Below are 16,857 nucleotides of genomic sequence, written 5' to 3' on the forward strand. Positions count from 1 at the left end.
ATTCGGACTTACAACAGACAGTCGATCTGACCGCTCAGTTTCTTTGATACTCTTCAGTAAAAAAAATTAAAAAAAAAAAAAAAAAAAAAAAAAACAATATAATTTAAGTGACAGATCACTACACCTGCATAAGAAGTCTAATTTCTCTGGTCCTGGCATTTACATCATAAGACGTGTGTTAAAATTTCCTACTTAACGTTTTGAAGAAATGATAGCAGTTTGAGATTTTATGCCATAAGATAAAAATGTCATTAACATATCTAGTGTATAATACAGTGGAGACAGATTTTAAGTTGTGATTTTTGTTTTATGATTATAGTTTACAGATAATACAAACAATAGTTTTAATTAAAGTTTAAATAAAAGTGTGTGTTACTGTAGTTACATATAAATATGAATGGTTTGTGTTGCATTGAAATTAAATTATAAAAGGTAACAGTGTAGCCACCAGCAATGGCAGCACTGACTTGCCAAGTCCTCCCACATCATTTGTTTTGTTAACTCTGGTTAGAACTTTTTTGTGGAGGAAAAAATTCTCTGATGGAAAGTTACACCAGGAAGATGTGTGTATTGTGAAAGTTGCTTTTATGTCATCTTAATCCTGTATCACAAATCATATTTTAGAAGTAGATATACATTTTAAGTTGCACTCTGAGAAAATCTGAGTTAATTGTCCTGCGTTACTACTTGGTCTGAACAAGCAATACACTTGTATTAAGACACTGCAAGTTGTGGAATGAACCTAACCTCATAGGCAATTCCCACAACAGAAACAGATAATTTTGTAATACATGTTATTATTTTAAGCTTTCTTTTATGAATTACAACATAAGAAAACTAGTATAACTTATAGATTTACCTCATATAATACAGAACCTATACTAATTAGGGTTTGGATAATTGAGGTTATATTGTGCATTAAGAATGCTTAACAAATTAACATGTTTAAAAATTTTATATTTTGATACTGTTGTTTATCATGAATTTTTGAATTAATTTAATAATATATTATGATTTAATATAGAGATTACAGATTTAATTTTTATACAATTAAAGCAAATAATTGTTTATATTAGATATTGGATACTATTTATTTTGGACCAAAGTTTATGATACGTTGTATTGCTCAACCACTGTCATCTGAAGGAAGTTCTGGAATTGCACTGAAAAGCAATGTTGCTAAAATTGGAAGTCATAATGGTAAGTAAAGTAACTTTTAATAAGCAACATACATTTTTAAATAGATAGCTTTCATAATAAATGTTTTCAGTGCAGTTATTAATTTAAAATTAAAATATTCTCATTTTGTCACACCTAAATTTTATTTAGCATGTAAGACTTACTAGGAACATCATCAGGACTGTTGAGAGAGTGTCTGGGACCTTGGGGTAGTGGATCCTTTTGCCATTGTTTTTTGAATAAATGAAATACACAGTGTTTGTTTATTAATAAAAAGTAGCTTTAAAGCTTTTATTATTTTTTTTTAGTAAAATAACATTGATTTATCTGAATAGAATGTAATATGGGTGCTGAAGTTTTCTCTGAATGTGGAGAAAAATCCTCATCTTCCTCTCATCCTTGATGGCCTCAAACATTACTTAACTGTCCCTTTTGATTTTGATAATTCTTACACATGTCATCAAAAACTAAGACACACATTTTATTTTTGGGTTTTATCTATATGCTATCAACAATAATGCATTTTTAGGCTATAAAATCAAATCCTCAAAATTAGGTGTGCCTAGCACTGATTTTATTGTTTCTAATAGGAATACAGTAATACCTTGACTTACGCTACCCTGACTTACGCAAACCTGGAGTTACGCGATTTTCAAATCTCGCCGATTCGTCTTTTGCTTGAGCACCATGCAACTCTTGATTACTCACTTCCCCCCCACACTATTGTTCAGCTTACATGTTCTGACGTGTCGCGTGGAATCGACACATAGCTACAATTTATTTTGTGTTATTTATTTCTGTGTTTGTTATATCTACGGAGACTCGAGAGATTCTATGTGGTGATTTCTTGTAACCGTGAATGAATCAAAAGACAAGATTAACGAAAACATTTATTAGCTTACATACATCCGACTTAGATTTTACACAAATTGCGAAATTATACCCCGACTTATGCAAATTCGACTTACGTGGTTATCGCTCAGTCCCACCTATCGCGTAAGTTTGGGGTATTACTGTAATTATCTTATTTGAGTGTAGCCAATGTATAACAATACATATTTCTATAAGTAGTCAAAAATATACTTTTACCAGTGGTTCTAAATTATTTAAATTAATTAATTTATTTATAATTATTAATATTAATAAGAGATGGCGCCTAACGCTTACCTATAGTGCCAAATTGATTACGTAATTTATTTAGTAATTAGCATAAAAATAGTCCGATTGATTTTCGGCATTCGGTTGATGTGTTTTTATTAAGTTTATGATTTTGCATTTTTGTCAAAAGTGTGTAACAAATGATACAAATCACAATATAGAGCTTAGCCATAATGAAGCAATTCTTTTCACAGCAATTTCATTTTTTTCAATCAAAAATGTCAGTAGAAATTAATAGTTAATGTATGTTTCAACATACATACCTACAATTTTTCGAGTTGTGTACAACCATTTTATTTATGACACTTTTTGGAAATATGAAGTATGCTGTCATTCACAATTTCAAAGATTATTGCTTATGAATGACAATTGAAAGCTTAGTGATTTTCTATGGAGTATATGCAGAAAATCATAGTATTTCAAAATTTTGATTTGTTGCTGATTTTTAATGAATGATATATTAATTTTACATTAAATTTTGAAAATGCCATCAGGCAGTTTATTTTCGCCCAGTATGTAACAAACCCAAAAGAAGTTTAAAAAATATTTAAAAAACCATTGTAACGTCAGAAATGATCGCCAGCTATATTCCGAAAGCTTCCAGAAATGAAATCTTAAGGCTGTCAAAACAATTGTTCGGCAATTAATGACAATCCTTTTCCATTTCGATATTTAATTTCGTTCCCAATACGGTTTAAAATATGAACAAATCCATATTTAGAAAATTTATACCAAATTCGAAATTTGTCTTCAGAATAGATTTTTAATTAATTATGTTGACATCTTATTACTGTCGCCCTTCGTAACTATCGAAATGAATAATTTTAAATATTTTATTATTAATATTACATTTTTTATATAAACAGATATCTGTAATTATTAAAATTGTCAAGTTTGTTTAACAGTACAATGACTCCAAAATGCATTAACGTTTTATAACCGACACGATACTCAAATTGTAAATAAATGCATATGATTTAAATTAATCGAAGTTTTAAGTCTTCACCCATTTGAATATCGAAATTGGAATATTTAAAATGAATTTAAAGTATTTAATTTTGTTGTTTTGCTCCAAGCAATTAATGACTAATTTTGTCGATTCGTACCGTTTATAACACTTATCGAAGGAACGATATTTGTTTTTATCTAAACTTTTCCATGAACAAAGCTACCACTCAAATTGAAAAGCCCTCTAAACCCGCTGTCGAGTGAGTCTAGAAAGTAGGTCAAATAACTTGTTTCTAATCGCTGTCTACATTGTGGCAGGGGAGAAACACCATCTCTGCAATAAAATTTTTCTGAACAGCGGTCTACCCTATCTGTAAACCGCCGTCGGCCTTTAAACGTTGTCTCTGCAATCAGCTGTATGACTTTCTTCTATGCACAAAAAACGAACAGGCTTGTCCTCCAAAATAACCGGAGTTCATACATGTGACAATCATCAAATTAAACAAAAACTGATTTATAACTAACTTAGGTCTATCTTATAAATAAGGAAAAATAAGGGTATATTTTGACTGATGGATATGGAAACAAAATTTAGAAAAAATGGAAATACCCGGGATTTCTTTTGGTGTGTATATATGCTTTGGGGTATGGTGCCAACTTGATATCTTTTGCTCTAAAGTCTATATGGCTACTTCTCAATATCAAAAAATTCTATTTTTTTCTTTGATTATTCGTTGTCCTTGTGGCTTTTTCTGAAATTGTCTCTCTTCTTTATCACTCTTTCTTGCCGCTCCTTCACCTTAACTTCAGATTACGAGCACTCTTTTTTCCTTATGCTTTCTTCGGGATCTTCACCCAGAGTATCCCTACGACTGTTATTGGTCCCCTTGCCAGACCTCACTTATTCCTTCGTTCTCCAGAATTCGAGGAATACTTAATCCTATCCCAGGGTGAAGAAGGGTTGATAACAAAATTCTCAGAAGGAGAATGAAACAAAGGGAAGGAAAGATTCTTAAGTAATAAAAATAAAAAAATATAAAATAAAAATATAACACTATGGCTGATGGCCACAATGTTTCTTTCTCTAGATACTCCCCTTTCATATGCTGATACTTCTCCCATCATTTTGGCAATGTTACTAACTTATTAGGCCTGCAGAGTAGAGGCCTTTTAGTTGGTGTTGGAGTGCAGTTTTAGGCATGGCAAACATGATCAATGGACTTAATTGGGAAATTCTGGATCACCTGGCTACAGTCCAGCTCTGTCACCATACCATTATCACATGTTTGAGCTTTTTAAGGAAACTTTGAAAGATAAGAAATTCATCCAAAATACTGAAGTCTCTCTGACTTCAGTATTTTCAAGTCAGTTAAATTTGTCATGCATCTTTTGACACCAGCCAAAAGATTTCCATTGTGGAGGCATAGTATTTTTGCCAAAACAATAAGAGAAGTGTCAGAAGGTGGAGTACCTAGAGAAAGAAACATAAATTGGGACAAACATAACTTCAGTAACAAACATAGTTCTTACTGAAGTTCCAGACAGAAGTTGAGCCACCCTGATATTTAAATTTAAAGTTTGTTCAATACTAATTGTTTCTTTAATATTTTAGGAATATGCAAACTGAAGTCACAGTCTTTCAAGGCTACTCTACAATATTTAAATTCTTCAAATATTCAACATCCTAATCGTCTTCATATTCATATTGAAATTCCTCATCAGGTAGTTATTAAACTTTTGAATTAATTTATAATACAAAATGTTTTTTTGTATTAAATTTATTGCTTCATATTCATTAATAGGGTTGCCACCTGTACACATTGTGTAACCCAAATTATGGCAAAACAAGAAAAAATAATTGTAAATCGTTGCTTTAATGTTAAAATTAAACAATCTTAAGTGCCAATAATTTAAGGAGTCTTATGACTTTTATTCAGATAAAACATCTTAACAACTGTCTTAATTAACAAGAAACAATATATCAGTTATACAGTTTGTTATTTTACTAGACTTCAATTTGAAAAAATTGTAGATCTATAAATTTCCACTATCATCCATCTGTCCATCCTTCCTTAATCTTGAGAACAGCATTAGGTATGTGAGGCCCAGATTGAGTTAAAACCTAAAAAGGTTTATAAAATTTCGTAGTAATAATGAATGCAATGTAGAACAAGCAAATCCCAAACACAAAGAACTGTTGACGTATGCACATGGTGAGTTTTGATTTTTACAAGAGGCAGGTATTAAAACAATAAAACATGCTTTTATTTTTCTTGTATAAACTTCTACAAGAAAGGTTCTTGTGGATTCCGACACTCCTGATTCCTTATTTTCCAACAAAACAAAACAATACCTGTTCAAATCCACAGTCGAACAAATTTTTTTTGCGATACAGAGAATATACTTAACCTAACTTAAAACTACTTACTCTAAAGAAAAAGAGAAAAGGATAGATCATGAGACAGGAATATAAGTTTAAGCATGAACAGGTACCCGAGTCGGTGATCGAGGTGGCGGTGGTTGGATGACGTCGTCCTGGAATTTCTTATGGGGATGGATCGTATGTGAGAGTCTACGAATAAGTTTTTTAGTTCTTTAGCCTACAAATGTCCTTAGTCACGATGCTGTTTTCTTCCAAACTTTTCATGACTTTCTTCCAGTTGACTCTACAATGACCTGGAGACCTCTGACGCGTCTTCCCTTTTCTATGTCCAAGGCAAAAGTGACCCTCTCATCTCCTACTTGCCCTCTGGGCTATTTCTTTTCTTTTGTCCCCTAACCAGGTCATCCACCACCCATACTTGAAAGAAAGTTTCAGGAAGTATACAAAGGAACACAGAACAAAGAAGGAAGGGAAAATAGAAAAACACATATAAAACATATATATATAAAATATAACAAAATACATTGGTGTATCACCACAGAACAACCATATTCACTCTTCCAGCAAATATTTAATCAATGGACAAATGTTTTCAGTTTACTTCATAGATCAACAACATCATTATACCAATATAAATTTTTAACATTCTATTTGGAATGTAAAATGTGTTCTGTCACTTTTTACAAGTTTAGAATGTCCAGGCATTTACTGTTTATATATATATATATATAATTTTGAATATATATATATATTCAAAATTTGAGAATTTTATATAAGAGTTTATAATATCAAATGTGATCATCATGTTTAATCTGTAGCTGTATGCTTTATTTTTGTACATATTAATTTAAGTTTAGTTTAGTCTCTTCTTTCTATCCTTTGTCTTATTGTTCTATTTCATTCTAGAACTTTCTTATCTTAATTCCTGTCCCTTGGGTGGGATGACCAGTTCTGAGAAATGGAGGAACAAGAAGTGAGCAGGACCCTGAGGAGAAACAGCCCAGGGACAAGGCATTCTCTTGCAGAACTGCGAAGTGTATGGACATGAAGAGAGTATGCTCCGAGTCGCATTAGCAACGACTGGAGATCTTGGAAGTATGTTAAGAGAAGGGTTTCTGTTTTAAGGGAGAATCGACAACAGTGAAAAAAAAAAGCTTATATATAGAAGAAGAAGACAATGAGCCAAATTTTTTGGAGATTATCGTGTGGTATTCCACTTAACAGCACACACAGTGCAAATACGCCAACAAAATCCTGGGTATTTTTGTTTCTATTGTGTATATTCTTCCTTTGTCCTCTTGTTTCTATCCTTTTCTTCCATTATTGTTAAGTTAGTGGATAAGATTAGTTTTAAGGTGAGGCTTCATATTATCGTGATCGGGATTGGTACCACACATTTGGATCTAACAAACTATTGTTTTAGCGGTAAATTCACATACGATTGTAATGTATTGTGACATTAGAATTCCCTATGAAGAATTTGTATATATACAGGAAATTGTTTGATTGTAAAAATATATAATTTATTTTTACTGTATCCTGTCTGCCTTTGTGGTAATTTTAATTTTGCACGAACTTTCAAAATCTTCCTCTGTGAGTTATCATAACAAGACTGCCTGCTACAGACAATGATTCTCTATGTAATTGATGCACTTTCTCTTATTACATTGTGTATTTCTAGTATTTCTAATGCTCTTATGTGGGTCTTATTAAAGTCTTGTCATATCAATCTTGCCTCTTTGAGCTTTGCCTCTATCCTCGGCTTCTTGGCATAACTGGCTAATTCTGTTATCAGCTTATTCTTTTTGATGTCATATTTGTAATTTTTAATTTTACTGTTTAATGATCTATTCATACAACTGTTTCTGCAATTTCTGATTGAATCTCTCATATATTGTGCATAAAAAAAGACAGTAAAGTGTGTGTATTTATTTTTACACTTAATTTACTTAATTGGGACAGTTCATGAACACCTGCAATCAATCTACAGAGGGTGTCAGTGAGTACGGAGATCAAAATCTCATTATATCAGAGGGATTTTTCAATAGCCATATTCCTGTTAAGGCTAAGTACCAAACTATACTCAAGCTATCTTAAAATGTGCATTAGTAAAGATACTATAAAAGCCTGCACTTGCATGTGTACACCACTGTGAGACTCTGGAGACGGAGTATAAATTTATTATCAAAATCAATTCAATCAATCTAGATAATCCCCTGTGAATTAAATATGAAAAATTTTTTCTTAAATTATAAAACTAAATTAATAATCTAAACAAAATTAAATTAAAGTAATTTTTCCATTAAAAAATGACACACTTTGTCACTTTTGTGAGAAAAGAGGAAATAAAACTTCCTTTAACAAGATGATATTGTGAAAGGTGTGCGAAATTAAAATTACCACAAAGGCAGACAGGATACATTAAAAATGATAAATGATATATTTTTACAATTAAACAATTTCGCATACGTAGATAGATTTTGATTGAGAAGTCCAACGTCACAATACATAACGTACAATCGTATGCGAATTTACTGCTAAGACAATAGTTCGTTAGATCTAAATGTGGGGTACCGATCCCGATAGTGATAAGATACAGTCTGAGCTTAAAAATAATCTTATACTTTAACTTAACAATAATGGAAGAAAAGGATAGAAACAAGGGGACGAAGAAAGAATACATACGATAGAAACAGAAATACTCGGGATTTTGTTGGCATACTTTCACTATGCGTGCTGTTGGGTGGGATGCCACATGATAATCTCCAAAAATTTAACTCATCTTCTTCTTCTATACGTAAAGTTTCCTTTTTAATTTTTCTTTCACTGTCATCGATTCTACCTTAAACCAGGAACCCTTCTCTTAATGTGCTTCCGAGAACTCCAGTCGTTGCTAACATGACTCAGGTCCTGCTCAGTCCTTTGTTTCACCATTTCTCAGAATTGGTCATCCCACCCAATGGACAGGGATTAAGATAAGAAAGTTCTAGAAGGAAATAGAACAATAGGGCAAGGGATAGAAAGAAGAGATTAAACTAAACTTAAATTAATATGTACAAAAATATAGTGTACAGCTACAATATCGCTAATTTTGACAAACATCTGGCCGTTCAACTCATCTGTACATCCTGTCAGATGATACCAATCTGAAATTCCAATTGGAGGGGATTTATGTATAAAAAGGGCTGTTCTACTCCAACCCTTGTGATTCTTCTCCAATCCTTTCACCTTTGACTGATTTGGGCTCTCCGCTCTTCGTCATAACCATCTCTCGAGTCTTGTTCATCCTTGCCTCATCCAAACCATCGTCCATTCACCAAAAGATTGACATTTAATAGTTAAGGTAGTATGTCTATAAAAATGTAAAGATGGAAGAGGAAGGAGATTTTCAGAGACAGAGGTCACGTTTTGTGGTGCTCCCATTTTTGCAAAGTTATCGATGGATTTGTGACCGTAGGGTCGGTGTCTCTTTGACACCATGTCAGGAGACCTGAATCTGACACCACCGAGTCTCGCAGGACTCGGAAATCGCGACGTTACGTCACGCAAGCTGTAGCGGATGAGCGATTGGATTCGGAGTAGAGGTGAGGAGAGAGACGAGGAAGTAAATTAATCGGATTCCATGGTTGCTAACAATTAATAGGAAGGAAATACAGAGAGAGTCAATTTCGGTCATAGTTCCCCTATTTAAGAGAGGTCCATCGAGAGAGAGAGTTTACAAACGAATTGCGGGTTGATATATACCTTGTCAATGGACTGTTCTTTCCACTAGTTTCGAACCTTGTCCGTTCACTGGTGTGGAGGCACGGAGGAGTGTCGAGGCTTAACCAGGCACAATTTTTTCTCTCGGTTTTAATCCTGGGTCACAATTTTAATTCTGGAGGACAACTTTGTTGGGTGGACTTTGGAAGACGACTCCCTTCTTGAGGATTTTTGTTTTTCTTCTTTTTTTTCCCCTTTGGGTTTTTCCATTAGGTCAGGTGGTTGTTGTTAAGGGTCTGGCATCCAATATGGGCTCTCCATCGAAAGTTCCTGGTGACACATCTCTGACTAACTGGATCCGACTCAACAAGGAACAAACTCTGTGGGAAATAATTTTTATGGCTTTTAGCTAACTGGATAAAACGCTCGAATTTAACCGATTAAAGTTTCCAATAATTAAAATTTAAAATAACACTTTATTGAGGGTTGTTCAGTTCTCACAGATTTTTCTTTTGGTCTTTGTGCAGTAATTATACATTGCTGGACTGAGGAAGACATGCTGCTCACACTAGTATTTCTGTTTCTTTGATATTTTGGCTTTCTGTGGAAATACGGACTTCCAGACTTAATATCCGCATTTCTACAAAGTGTAAGTCGACTGCTTTTGTAATTTTAACGTGGAGTGTGTTTTTCTATCATTGCTAATGTTTTTCCGAAAATTGCTTAGATTGTTTTGCAGGCTCCATGCGGGCTGCTGTCACATATTAATTACACTATTACGATTGGGTTAAGGCCCTGCTATCATCGGTCAAACTTGGTTTAATTTGTAAAAATTTTTTATGGGACTACGAAGTTCATTTTTTCTGTAATTTTTTTATTTTAAACAAAGGGCATTGTCTGATCCAAGTGTTTGTTGTTTGCCCGGGGGACCTTTAGAACATTCCAGAAAGCACTTTTGTTTAGTAGTCACTTACTGCTATTTACAAGTTCTCGTATCCACATCTCCACTGCCTGGAGGCAATCAGCCCTTTAGCAGCCCATTATTTGTTTATTATTTAAATTTTTGAGGGTGCATAGTCTATTGTTTATTTACTTTACGAAACACCTATGGAGTGCTCAGGAGAGTCTAGTCAACAACTTTCCACTAACTTTGAAGACTCCATTATCGAGTCTGCTGCTTTGCAGCTGGGGAGAATAATGGACTTATGTCCATAAACCACCAGCATGGTAAATAAGAAGAACAGCTTCAGATCAGAGAACAGGCCTCTGTTATTTAATGCCATAAACTAACTATATGGGATTGTTTCAGAACTATGCAACAATTCTGAGAAAACAAGTGCAGAGCAGAGTACTATCAGGCAATCGTATGCTGAGGTTACAAAGCTCAATGCATGCCCCAGCAGCACTACTAGGGTCATATCAAAAACCCTTTACAACAAGGTGGACACAGAGGGAACTGGAGGTAACCACACTCTGCTAATCTACCCAAAACAAGGGGAAGAAAATATCAATATGGAGGAACTAAAAAACGATATTCTTGACAATTGTTCACCCTGAAGACCTGCAGGTGGGAGTCAAGTCAGTACATTGTGTTAAAGGGGGTTGACTGTGCCTAAGGGTAGGAAGCTCTACAGAAGGGGGGAATTTAAGAATGGTGATAGAGAACATTCCCACTATAAAGAAAAAAGGTAAACTGTTGTCTGACAGAAAAAAGGAGGCCTCGGGTAATCCTCATAAATACCCCTAACTCCGTAGAAGATGAGAAAGTCATGGAAACAATTTATAAACCAAACAGATTCCTTTGCAATAACCTAATGTGGGACTCTTTTGCCAGCCAGTGCCAGGTTAGCTTCTCCCTGTCAAGTTGGAGATTGCAGGAGGGATGCCACCACATGATATCTCTAACGATTCGAGATACACAAATTACAGCAAAGCATATTTCTATCTCTTGGGGAGCATCAAAGTTGATGATTACATACCCTGCTTCATTGTTACAAATGTTGTGGATTTGCACATATGGCGAAAGATTGCATCAAATTACAAAGATGTAGCCATTTTGTCAGGAGTCATTCGTTTCGCTGAATGTGCCAAAAGAGATGAGGTCCCCTGCTGCATAAATTGCAGGAAAGTGAACAAAAGCCTACCAAAGGAGCAAATGATACTAACTGACCATGCAGGTTACAGCCAGGAATACTCAATAACTAAGAAGATGAAGACCATAGCAGTTAAACAAACCAATTATGACTGGTAGATTCCACTGTATATTAAATTCGAGTAATAACACCTCGTTCAGGACTCCCAACATGAGTAATCCTGCTAATAATACTCAATTCAAACTGAATATCCTTCAAATCAGTGTTCAAAGGTCTAAGGCTGCTTCATTGTTGGTGATAAAGATGGCAGAAGAGCATAACACTGACATTATTAACTAAACATACTCAAGAATACCTTTTAAATATGCAGTCGTATTTATTAAATTCTAACGTTTTTGGTCATATTTAATGACCTTTATCAAGAATAAATGGAAAAAAACAAAAAAAAAACAATCAAACTCCAAACCCTGAAAAAATTTGAATTAACGATACATGAGTTTTGGATCGTTTTTTAAAAGTATATTATATGGGAATAAAGAGCGGCATCTCTACATAAAGGCTGTCATTATATAACCACAGTGGCTATTAGAATGTTAAAAAATATGACATTCTAGATATTAAATAACAGTAAAAATAAAAAAATACAGACAAACATAAAGTACCAAACATAAACAATGCGTTGAGCAAATACATTAACTTAAGGGTTCTGACCTTATGTAAGTTGCCATTTTGCCACAGTTCTTGACGCTTATAATATGCTTGATCGCCAGGCTGCCGATACTTTGCTTGCATCTTGGAAGTTGATAGCTAATCCTTTTTGGCTGGTTTTGCAAATATGCCAGGCTTCAGCGTACCGGAGGTGCTTTTTGTCGCGAACTATTTGTATCAATCTAGCATGGTCCCATTTAGCTTTGACCTCTTGTGGGTCAGCTAAGACATAAGTTGCCAGCGCTGTGCACGGCTGTTCACTTCTTATGTTTCTCTGGTGTCTGACATCATTTCTTTGAGGGATCTTCTGGTAGCTTCGATGTAGAACATCATATTTTGTCTCCGCGTGTCTTTAACCAGGATTCTGTAGACTCCTGGAAGAGAATTCTTGTCCACAGCATCTTTGTCTGCCCTTAGCAATTGATAAATAGTAGGATTCCTTTTGTATATTATTCTTTTCTTCGTAGCGGTTCTTATTCACCTATAGATGCTGCCCAGCAGGCCTTATACTCCATCAGAGTGTACTTTTCTGTATTTTGTAAATTTCGCACCTTGCTACGTGTCTTAACTTGGCTAGCAATAGCTTTAATATTAACCCCATACCTCTTAGCTAGTTTATTGATATAACACAGCTCTTTGTTTCTGTCTTGGGTACTGCTGCAATGTGTATAAGCTCGTGTGATGAGTGCCCAGAATGCAGCTAGTTTATACTTTGGTGGGTCGTGCAAATTCCATGGGATAAATATCGGGTTGTAGGTAGGCTTTCTATAGACTTTAGTGAGAAAATCCCCTTTGCTGTCAAGTTGTATAGATAAATCCAGAAAGTGTATGAGCAAGATTGAACTCGAGCAAGAAAGTGATATTGAACTCGAGCAAGAAAGTGATAACTTTCTTGCTCGAGTTCAATCTCAAGGCTGAACTTGTTGTCATTTAATGTCCTTTATGAATTTTTGTAAGTTTGGTTTGACTCTCCATAAGATAACCACATCATCGCCATACCGTGCGTATATTAGAATTTGCATTTCATAATTTGGCGTGAATGTATTCTCTAGCGTTCGTAACACCATCTCACATAAAGTACCCGCTACTGGGATTCCCATGGCGATGCCCTTCTGCTGCATGTATGTGACACCTTTAAACTTAAAAATAGCTTCAATCAGCTTCACGGAAAGCAGGTCTGCATCTGTTCTGACAGCCAGGCTGCTCTCTGGAGCATAAGCAACAAAGCCCAGCGTAACCATTTCACCATTTTCAGGAAAAATAAATGAGGTTGCTTTTGTTTTTGTTGAGTTAACTCAACAAAAACAAAAGCAACTTCATTTACTTTTCTTGGACTCATGCCCATCAAAGTGTAATAGGAAATGAGGAAGCAGATGTGCTGGCAAAGGAGGCAGCCAGTTCTCCTGTCACACCATGTTTCGATGACATCCCAACCAGAGCTTATCAAGGATGTTATTAGAGAAAAGCTCATCCACATATGGCAGAGGGAATGAGAAGAAGCAGACACTGGCAAGACTTCCTTCAAGTTCCTGCCTAAGAGTGTGACTATGCAGATGCCAGTGAGAAAATTTTCCAAGCGAGTGAGAAGGGGCAAGACACAATAAATGTCAAACCCTGTCAGATATGCAAAAACCAGAAATTTGTTCTCGCCAGTGATATTTCTCACTTCTTGCTTATGCATGGTTTTCCTTTGCGAGAACTATAGCGCTCACAACTTGTTCACTACTAAATTCACATCTGCATAGTTACACCCTAACATTCCCACCCGTCTCTTCTCTCTCTCAACCACATAAATAGCAACTACTTTACTAGCCAATTCCTTACTTGCTATGGGAACTTTTGCCAGTACCTCAATAGATTCCATCACAGCAATATCCCCTTCTGCCAGTGTGACAGCAACACTATAGAAGATCCACTGCACTTCTTCTTTGAGTGTAGCCTCTACGACACACAGAGAACTCAACTTATATACAAGGCTGTCATTGAAGGATTCAACTGGCCCTGCACACTCGATTTCATCAACAATGGACTTACCGAATTTATTTGAGAAACTGGTGCTTTGGATCTAGACTTCACCGACTGGAACCAGGCAAGGGACTTTTGACAGGTCAGGTGACCTCTATACCAGGGTCTTTGGTAGAGGTCAGCATCAGACAATGATTGTAATCATTCTCATCACCTCTGCCCTTATGTGGCTTTCAAATGGACTTTGTTATGTGATTGGAATGAGTGTGCATTTTTTTTTGTCTGTTACCTTCCAGCCTTTGTAAATTGCAATGTGGTTCATTAGCCATAAATTATCTGTTTTTGTATCCAGCCATACTTACGTTTGTACGCTGACTGCATTCAACTACTTCTATTGTGTAATCATTATTTGTTTGTACTTGGTAACCCCACCCCCTATATTGTAAACAAATTGTCACAGGGCAGTTTTGATCATGCTATTTTTACTATCCGTTTCTGGACAGTTTAATATAACTGTTAACATTTCTTGCATCTAGCTGGTACATCTGCTCTGTTACTATCCCGTCTGTAAAAGGAAAATGAAACCTATGCATTACACTACCTGTTTAGAGTCCAACTCTATATAACTGCTGTGATTCAACGTAATATATTGTAATTGATGCCAGTCTGTGGAAATGGATAACCAATAATGGCACCTTAAGGAAACCATGCACCCTGCTGGTAAATGTAACGTAGTTCCACCCCCATTGCCTATGTACCCAGATTCCCAAGCACTTTTTTGTAATCATAATCACATTCAACTCTTGTATTTGTAATTGTTCTGTAACCACAAAGTTTTTCATACATATGTAACACGCCATAAATATTTGTACACTTTCTCTTTCTGTAACCTGTATATATATTATTCTACTAAATTAACTGTGATGTTCATGCTGATGGTCTCTCCCATCTTCACCATCTTTTCTATCACACTTTCACCCCACCTTATCTATTCTCTCTCCTTTTCCTTTTTCATCTCAGGTGATACTTCTGAGTAGTCCTGGTCTTTCATCCCTTTTGTTATAAAATGTATAAATACGTAAAGTCTCTCTCTCACATCAAGTAGGGATATTATGATCTACCAATTAACCAATTACTTGTATTTTAATTTTTTTTGTAATCTTCATTAAATTTTGTTGTTAGTTTGTTCAAAACATCTTGTTCTTGCCTATAACTTGCCTATAAAATATAGGTTGACACTTTATCAAGAGTCCATGAGTCCTCCCTCTGGACAAAATTATGAGGACTTCATATCTCAGGCCTAATGCATAAAATTAGGCTAGTGTCAGGAGAATTTAGGAAGGTCATAAGAGTTTCCTGTTAACTAAGAAATTATTTTACGATCCCATCCACTGACAAATTGGGCAGATCTTGCGGATCTGAAGCCAATCATGGGTAAGAGTATTTTCTCTTAACTCCGGATTCCCACACCACCATGCTAAGCTATTGTCTTTGTTAATGTGCACTAAGATTGAAAGTTATATAACATATTAATTTTATATAATTGTTAGTTTAATTAATGTAAAAGGGATTTCTGCATTTCAGAGTTTAAAAATTAAAACAAAAAGGTAATGTCATCTATAGTGATTCAGTTTCATTAATTATCATTTTTAATTAATATTTTAAGTATAAACAACATCGCTAGACCCAATATATTATAAGACTAGACACCAACCAAATGGCAAAATTCATTTAATAATTAGCCTTAAACTAGTCTTAGTTTAAGGCTAATTATTAAATGAATTACGTAACCACTTTGGCTCTAGAGGTAAGCATATTGTATTAACATTAATAATTATACATTAATTAATTAATTTAAATAATTTAGAACCGCTGGGAGAAAAAATCGGCCCGGAGTGGGGCTCGAACCCACAACTCCTGCTTAACGTGCAGATGCGTTGCCAGATGGTTCTAAATTATTTAAATTAATTTATTTATTTATAATTATTAATGTTAATATGAGATGGCGCCTAACATTTACCTTTAGAGTCAAATTGGTCATGTAATTCATTTAGTAATCAGCCTTTAACTAGACCGATAGAATTTCGGCATTTGGTTGGTGTCTAGTAATATTTTAAGTTTAATTCAAAAATTATTGTAATTATTAGTTAATGTTAATATTAGATAATGGTCTAAATGCCTGTCTTTAGAAAAAAATTATTTCATATTAATTATCATTAGTTAGCCACAGTATAGACTGAGTAATCTGGAAATTAATGTTATTATTATAGAATGTTTGGGTTTGGTTGTTTGTGTATATCTACAATGATTTGTTAACAAAAATTAAACAGAAAAGACAAATTTTTAATACTTGAGATGGCAAGTTCTAAACTGCATACAGATAACTATTTTGTTTTTGATGGCTACCCCAGAAGCACAGAGTATATATAACCAGGGTGGCCAAGCTCCTTGATAGTCCAAGCCATTTTTCAAAATTTGAAATTTTTCGCGAGCCGCAATTAAATACGTATTAAAAAGGTATGCAAAAAATTCCAGATTACAAATTATATCCGTAGCAACAGTGATACAAATTGTTTCCTCCAGAGCACAATGTCAACTGTCCATTGCAATGACAGTTTACAAATTCAAAATCGGTCTGGAGTCGGTCGATAACGGACGATTACGCCACTGTTTATGTTCGTTCGCGCAGTTTTCGATGAGTCATATCATTCTTAACTTGGA

The 16,857-nt window shown here is 34.7% G+C and overlaps 1 protein-coding gene across 1 annotated transcript in view; it reads left to right on the top strand.

Annotated features, from left to right (window-relative positions):
* LOC111620326 (extracellular matrix protein FRAS1-like) overlaps positions 1-16,857 on the top strand; it is a 190,670-nt gene that overhangs the window by 121,131 nt on the left and 52,682 nt on the right. Inside the window, exons 9-10 of the mRNA XM_023362244.1 lie at positions 1,077-1,200; positions 4,898-5,007. Of these exons, the coding sequence (XP_023218012.1) occupies positions 1,077-1,200; positions 4,898-5,007 (234 nt within the window). The remainder of the gene's footprint in view (positions 1-1,076; positions 1,201-4,897; positions 5,008-16,857) is intronic.

The sequence above is a fragment of the Centruroides sculpturatus genome, unplaced genomic scaffold (assembly GCF_000671375.1).
Source record: "Centruroides sculpturatus isolate CEXI.00-Female unplaced genomic scaffold, Cexi_2.0 scaffold32, whole genome shotgun sequence".
Taxonomy (NCBI): Eukaryota; Metazoa; Arthropoda; class Arachnida; order Scorpiones; family Buthidae; genus Centruroides; species Centruroides sculpturatus.